At 53.5% G+C, this 7732-nt stretch overlaps 1 protein-coding gene across 1 annotated transcript in view; it reads right to left on the minus strand.

The window, feature by feature from the left end:
* The window catches only part of ADCY3 (adenylate cyclase 3), a 94876-nt gene extending 88163 nt beyond the window's left edge, over nt 1-6713 (minus strand). Inside the window, exons 1-2 of the mRNA XM_028725218.2 lie at nt 5541-6713; nt 3693-4550 (exon numbers count right to left, since the gene is read on the minus strand). Of these exons, the coding sequence (XP_028581051.2) occupies nt 3693-4382 (690 nt within the window). The 5' untranslated portion in view covers nt 4383-4550; nt 5541-6713. The remainder of the gene's footprint in view (nt 1-3692; nt 4551-5540) is intronic.
* Nucleotides 6714-7732: the final 1019 nt, after the last annotated feature.

A 7732-nucleotide genomic window follows, 5' to 3' on the forward strand; every position in this document is an offset into this window, starting at 1 on the left:
TAAATGTGGTTTGATCTCAGACGAGGAAGGTGGAGAGGAGGTTACTGGATTTTATCTTGCTATTGCCTTATATTTTACTTAAAAATATGAAGCTCCCTCTTCAAGAGCCAGATCACTAGCCCGTCTACACCTGCGTCCACACCAGCTCAATATTTTGGACTACAACTCCCATAAGCCCCCAGCCAGCAAGGCTAGTGGTCAAGGATGATGGGGGTTGTAGTTCAACAACAAGTGGATGGGAAAAGCTAAACTGGCCTCTTTCACTGCTTCATTTTAAACATCGGTAATGACCAACTGCGGGATGCGGGTGGCGGTGTGGGTTAAACCACGGAGCCTAGGGCTTGCTGATCAGAAGGTTGGCGGTTCGAATCCCCGCGACGGGGTGAGCTCCCGTTGCTTGGTCCCTGCTCCTGCCAACCTAGCAGTTCGAAAGCACACCAGTGCAAGTAGATAAATAGGTACCGCTCTGGCGGGAAGGTAAACGCTGTTTCCGTGCACTGCTCTGGTTTGCCAGAAGCGGCTTAGTCGTGCTGGCCACATGACCCGGAAGCTGTACGCCGGCTCCCTCGGTCAATAAAGCGAGATGAGCGCTGCAACCCCAGAGTTGTCCACGACTGGACCTAATGGTCAGGGGTCCCTTTACCTTTACCTTTAATGACCAACTGCAACAACCACTTCCATTTTCACCACTGGACATATGTAAAATAAAGTCTTTGAGTTGCATGCCTTTTCAACTTCTGGCCATCTTTTCCTTTCAATACAACTTCAAAAAAAAAAGTGATTCATATTGTATATACCTGATATAATTTTTCCTGCTGGTTACTTTATGCCTCCACCCTGATCCCATCTGCTTTGACTGTTCTTTACTGTTTGGTCATTGACTTGTTCTTGGAACTGCTTTGTATCACTTTCATTAAAATCCCAATAAAAATATATTTTTTAAAAAATCCAGAAGGCACCGCGTTGTCTAAACCAAGCATCTTTCCCCCGCTTCCTAACGCAGACAACTGGACTAGCATAGTGGACTCTCTTTGCAAGAGTTATTACTCAAGGGGAAATCTCAGCTGCTCCCCTAAAGGAGGAAGCCATCCCTGAATTATATGCAATCTCCTGGGATAAAGAGCAGAGCATACTGTTTATACTGTTTACAGACCTTGTGCTGCTCTCCAGTGCATCGTTCTGTGCCCAAAATATCTGAAACAGTGGGCTTTTAGAAGACATCTGACGGCAGCCCTGTTTAGGGAAGCTTTTAATGTTTGATGTATTATTGTATTTTAATACTTTTCTGGATGCTGCCCAGAGAGGCTGGGGAAACCCAGCCAGATGGGTGGGGTAGAAATAAATTATTATTATTATTATTATTATTATTATTATTATTATTATTATTATTAATATTATTACACCCAGGGGTTTCGCAAAGGCCCTTCATCTTTCACCAATTGAATCGTGGAGTTCACATAAATTACGCCCACCAATATTTATTTATTTGTTTCAAACATTTAGATCTCACCTTTCTTAAAAAGTTCAAGGCGGACCTGTAGAAACTGCCTGCTTCCCTACGGACCTAACATTTGCTGGGATGCCATGAGGGCCGGATTTACGGTAGGTTTGATGAAGCCCTAAGCTCCTGAAGGTAATGGGGCCCTTTATATGTCCAGCTGTCCTTTCTCAACAACAAATTGCCGCTGTTTTTTGTGTTGAATATATGCTATACGGTCATTTATGGACCTAGTAGGTATCTCAAGCCATTTGCACATAACAAAATATGCATTTTATCAAAGTAATTGTTGAAAAGTCCATGCCGAATGCAAAGTCCATGCAGAATGTAGGCACCCTATATATAGAAATGAGCGAACCAGTGATATTTTAGGGAGCAGACGAGGCCCATTACTTACATCCTAGGAGCCTACACAACACAAAACACTGTTGCTGTATGTAGGTTTTATTTTATTTGGTTTTTATCCTATATTTTGGGAATGTACATCCAGGTTTTTTTATTTAATTTTTTGTGGGGCCCCAAGAGTGTGGGGCCCTAAGCTATAGCTTGTTTAGCTTATACATAAATCCGGCACTGGGTGCCGCATGCAAACGCGCCCATGCCAATTTCTCAGCAACCAAATCACAGGGGAGGTCTGAGGGTGGGGGGCGCTTTAAGTCATTAGAGCAGGTGTGAGAGGGACCATTACAAAAAAGGGGAGATAATTAGGGACACACAGAACTCTGTGCCTCCAACACTACTGAACCGCCATACAGTCATGAGGACTAGGAAGCTAGCACGAAGTTTAGTTTATTAAGTGGCAGCAGAGAGGTTTTTAGGAATGGAAAACTCTGCTTCTTGGGAATCCAAAACCTGCACAGTTCACAACTACATTAAGCCAGGGATGCCACACAGGCGAGGAAGTAAAAGTCTTAAAAACGCCGAATATAGGTAGAAATTCCTGTAATATCCATCCTTGCTGATAAAAAACCCCCACTATCTCCTCCGTTAACACGCCTGAGCAGAAGCAAAGGGCGAGGGCATCCTGCTGAAACATGCCGGCTGGATCAAACTACGTCATATTCATAGCAAATCCACTCAAATCGAGGGACTTCAGTTAGTCATGCCCATTCAATTCAACTGGCCTCCAAATGGATACAGCTCTCCCACCTGCAAAAGCCCTTCCCTGCCTGCGCAAGTTCAATCACGCACCACCCCAAAAACCCTTTCCCTTTTGCTTAGCATTCCATGAAAATCAGAGAATCGCAGAGCTGAAAGGTACCCCCAAAGGCCATCTAGACCAACCCCCGCAATGCAGGAATCCGAGCAGACTGCTTCAGAAGACTGGGGGGGTGGGAGCTCTCAGGTTCTGTACTCAATTACAGAACACACCTAGGTCATTCATTTTCCCCAATTTGGACTGAATCTGATGGCGGTGTGTGTGCGCGCAATGCATCATAATTCAGTATTTCATTAGAAATAACAGGAGAGAGAAGGATGGGCTTTGGAGAATGCCATGCGTGCAACCATTTCCCAAGCCAGCAGCGGAAGCACACTCAAAGCCGAGCAAACAGGAGTAGGCATACAGCGTCGGTTAGAGAGGGTCTTTAAGCGGAGGCCGATTGGCCACCAATAAAGTAATCTTTATAAAACTACAACTAATCCAGAATGCGGCAACTAGACTGGTGACAGGGGGCGGCTGCCAAGACCACCGGTCGTGAAAGACCTACACTGGCTCCCAGTACGTTTCCGAGCACAATTAAAAGTGTTGCTGCTGACCTTTAAAGGCCTAAACGGCCTCGGTCCAGTATACCTGAAGGAGCATCTCCACCCCCATCGTTCTGCCCAGACACTGAGGTCCAGCTCCGAGGGCCTTCTGGCAGTTCCCTCATTGCGAGAAGCAAAGCTACAGGGAACCAGGCAGAGGGCCTTCTCGGTGGTGGCACCCGCCCTCCCATCAGATGTCAAGGAATAAACAACTACCTGACATTCAGAAGACATCTGAAGGCAGCCCTGTTGAGGGAAGTTTTTAATGCGTGACATTTTAAGGTATTTTTAATCTTTGTTGGAAGCCGCCCAAAGCGGCTGGGGAAACCCAGCCAGATGAGCAGGGTACAAATAATAAAATTATTATTTATTATTATTATTATTATTGGGCATGGGGGTTGATTGGATGGCCTCTGGGTAGCCTCCCCCGCCAACGCCGGCTCCTTACCTGCCACAGCAAATACCCTCCCAGGATGGATTCTTGACTCAGCTGCAGCTGCTGCTGCTGCGCTATGGTGACGCCCAGCACCAGGGTGTGGATGGCGCAGGTGACGGCCGAGATGAGGACGATGGGCGTGAGGCGCAGAGGGAGGGTGAGGAAGAAGGAGAAGACGAAGAAGGCCTGCCAGCCCACCGTGTCGCTGGCCTCGTGGTAGCGGGCATAGTTCAGGCCCAGGTAGCAGAATATCTGGGCGGCTATGAGGATCCACAGGATGTAGGGCATGAATTTGCGGGTGACGCGGTCCGGGAGGAGCTGGTACTTGCATAGGACGAAGAGGAGGATGTGGGCGGCCAGGCCCACCGAGGCAGCCAGGGTGGTGGGCAGCTTCTCAGCGGTGTAGACCACCGTGCACATGACGACGACGTAGCAGTCAAAGAGCGCGGCAAAGACCACCAAGACCAGCAGCGTCTCGTGACGCTGCCTGCGGAAGTAAGTCTGGTAGAGGTTCTCCAGGGATTCCGGGGCGAACGTCAGGCGCATGAATCGCGGCAGGCAGAGGCAGGAGCCAGAGTTCCTCACCGTCACCTCGTGGGTGCGCCCGACGCCATGCTCGGGGTCAGACGGCAAGCTGACCGAGTAATCGGCCGAGTACTCCGCCGAGTACTCGGGCTCGGAGAAGGCCCTGTTCCGAGGCATCTCGCTCGCTGTCGTCGACCGTCAATCTGCGAAGAGGATCTGCTGACAAAGTTACCTCAGCAGTGGTCCAGCTCCCATTAAAAGCGGGACACAGGCGCGGAAGCTTCCGGAGCAATTATTCAGGCCAGTGTGAAGCGATGTCTTTCACAGTCCAGCGTGCGCACACCTCTGGCAGAAAGAGAGAGGGAGGGGGGAATGTGTTGGTCACCCAAAACGCACATGGCCTCCATTTTAATGCCAACCTCCGGCCTAGTGCAGCAAACCCCCCCCCCCCCGCAAGCAGCAGATCGCCACAAACCGGCTGCACCCAAAAGCACACTTCTCTCTGCTTTCATCCGAACCCCACCCAAACGAATGTTTTTGTGCTGAGAGAATTCACATGCGGGAAGGTGGGGAAACAGCTGGCCAAGCGCCAGAGGAACTTTCATCGGAAAACGGTTCAAGAAGCAGATGAAAGGGGCTGTTCCTGCAAAGTCCGAAGAATTGGAACTGCAGACCACCCCCTCAAACACAGAAGGGAGGCGGGAAAGATGCTGGAAAATCACTCCGCTGGCAAATCGATCCCTATTGGCTCGGCTTTAGCAAAATTCTTGGGCAGATGTTGAACATCTGCCGCCCTTCCGCAGCCCCTCCAGGCGGCAAAGGTTTCAGCATCCAGATGTGGTCGGAAAAGGCAAGCAGGACTAGTGGTCAACAAGTTGGTCCCCAGGGGAGCACGCTCCCTGTAAGAGCCAAGGGGCCTTCGGACACCACAATAAAATACTTGAGGGGGCCTGGCCTCCCCAAAGACGATGGGCATTGCCATTCAAATGGTGTGTGCGATCGATTAAGCAGGGTGGGGCCTACTTGGGGCCCCCAATATTTGATTCAAGTTGGCACCCCGGCACCCTTCCCCACCCTGCTGCCTCCCTCGCAGTGGCGTAGCGTGGGGGGTGCAGGGGGGGCCGGCCACACCGGGCGCAACATCTGGGGGGGGCGCGCTCGCACTCGCAGCTCTCTGCCCCTACCTGGCTCACTCACTCTCCACGGGTTAGGGGGCGCAAATTACTTGCCTTGCCCCGGGTGCTGACAACCCACGCTACGCCACTGCTCCCTCGGTTTCCCCACCCACCGACCCCCAGCGTCCCTCGCCCAAAAAAGCCCCTTCTCCCTCCTTACCATCTTCCCCAAGGGTGTGTCTCCAAGCCGGCGTGGGTCAAGTCTTGGGCTCAGGCCCCGTCAAAAGGACCCGGAGGGCTGGCACAGCCGGCCAGCTCTTTCCCACGGAGAGAGGGAGCGGCGGGGATGCGCGCAGGCTCCATTCAAGCTTCCTCCGGCATCTCTTCCCCGTCTGCCAGCTGGAAGAAATGGGGCGCCAGCGACGGAGCTGGCATCCAGCAGAAGGGAAACCGGCGCCGCCACCTCTTCCCGGACTCCCAAACTAAAGGAGCATCTTTCCCAAAGAGCCACGTTTCCTTTGCCAGCAGAACGGCCCGGCTCGGCTCCTTCAGGCTCCCTTGCTCATCGCATCCCTCCCCGCCCGGTTCTGCCTCGCTGGCGTCTCGGACCCCGGCCTCGACGGGCTGGCTCTGCCGGCTCCCCTGCCTCTCTCCCCGGTCTGCGGGGGGGGGTTCCTCCCGTCGCCTGGAAGACCCGCGGAGCGCCTGGGTCGGGCGGCTGCGCCTGGCGCGCGTCGCAGGCGGAGGAGAAATGCGCGGATGGATGGAGAGGGAAGGAGGGAGCGAGGCAGAAATCTCCTCCCCAGCGCAACGCCAAAAGTGTGTGTGCGCCAGGCAAAAAAAATAATAAAGAGGAGGGAGAAGGAGGAGCGAAGCGAGGCCTCCGCGCGGGTGATGGCAGAGGGTGGAGAGAAGGAGAAACGAACTCAAACAAGTGCAAGGGGGAAGCCGGAGGCGCACGTGTGGGTGCGTGCGCCCGGGCGCAGCTGCAACGGATGGGAGGCGATTTCTCCCGCAGAAAAAGGCAGAGGCAGCAGCGCCTAGTGGTTAGCGGCGGCGGAGGGAGGGAGAGGTTGGGTCTCCCAAGGAGCCCAGGCCAGACGATGCCGAGCTAAGACTCTCCAGGCCAGGAAGGAAGAGGAGGAGAGAGGAGGTCCCCTTGGCTACCCAGCCAAAGCGCGCTGCTTGGGAGGGCGCCTCTGCCGCAACTGCAACGGCCTCGGGGCTCCGTCGGAGGAGGCTGAGCCGCCGGGCTGAGCCGGCCCGCGCCGCCTCCGGGGTGGCCCTCGCCCGGGCTCCGGCCAAGGAAGACCCGCTGCAACAGGAGGAGCCGCTTTCGTGGCTCTGGCTGCGCTCCGGGCGGCCCGGCTTGGCCTCTCCCACGCTCCGCTCCGGGGCTGCGGAGCCTGGGAAAGGGAAGGAAGGACCTTCCCAAATCCCACCCTCCGCCGGCCGCTTGCAGAGCTAACCCTTTCCGCCCCGCGCCCAGGAAGGAGGCGAGGCGAGGGGAGGAAGGAAGGGCGCTCTGCACGTGCTCAGGAGCGCGCCGCGCACCATCAGCTGGCGGGGTGCTGGCGGCCGGCCTTGGTTTCCTTGGGGGCTGAAGAGATTGCTGGATCAAGCCAATGGTCCATCTTAGCCCAGCATCTTGTTTTCCCAGTGGTCAAGCACGTTACCTGTGGGAAATCCGCACGCAGCATTTGAGCAGAAGATGCTTCCTGTGATTTCTGGAGGCAGAGCAAAGCACATACCAAATTTTCTGGTGAATTCGCATTGCGAAATGCACTGCCATTCTACCCCAACTTCGAACGGGAATATTATTCTAATAAATAGATGGGTTAAGAGGATTATCATTTCATAAGGGTTTGGGTCAATAAAGGTAAAGGTAAAGGGACCCCTGACCATTAGGTCCAGTCGTGGCCGACTCTGGGGTTGCGGTGCTCATCTCGCTTTATTGGCTGAGGGAGCCGGCGTACAGCTTCCGGGTCATGTGGCCAGCATGTGGCGAACCAGAGCAGCGCATGGAAACGCCGTTTACCTTCCCGCCGGAGCGGTACCTATTTATCTACTTGCACTTTGACGTACTTTCGAACTGCTAGGTTGGCACGAGCAGGGACCAAGCAACGGGAGCTCACCCCGTCGCGGGGATTCGAACTGCCGACCTTCTGATCGGCAAGTCCTAGGCTCTGTGGTTTAACCCACAGCGCCACCCGCATCCCGTTTGGGTCAATATACAAGCCCAAATTGCCAACACCACCCAAGGTGGTTGTGAGGAGTACAACTATATAACGTGAAGTGCTTTCATCACTTGATGGTGAGGATTTTCTCTTCTTCTTCTTACTATTATTTTGGGTTGCCATATGTCCGCTGGAAACAGTGTCCAGGTATAAATCGCTGAAATGTCCTGGGGGA

Source organism: Podarcis muralis, chromosome 3, assembly GCF_964188315.1.
Source record: "Podarcis muralis chromosome 3, rPodMur119.hap1.1, whole genome shotgun sequence".
Lineage (NCBI taxonomy): Eukaryota > Metazoa > Chordata > Lepidosauria > Squamata > Lacertidae > Podarcis > Podarcis muralis.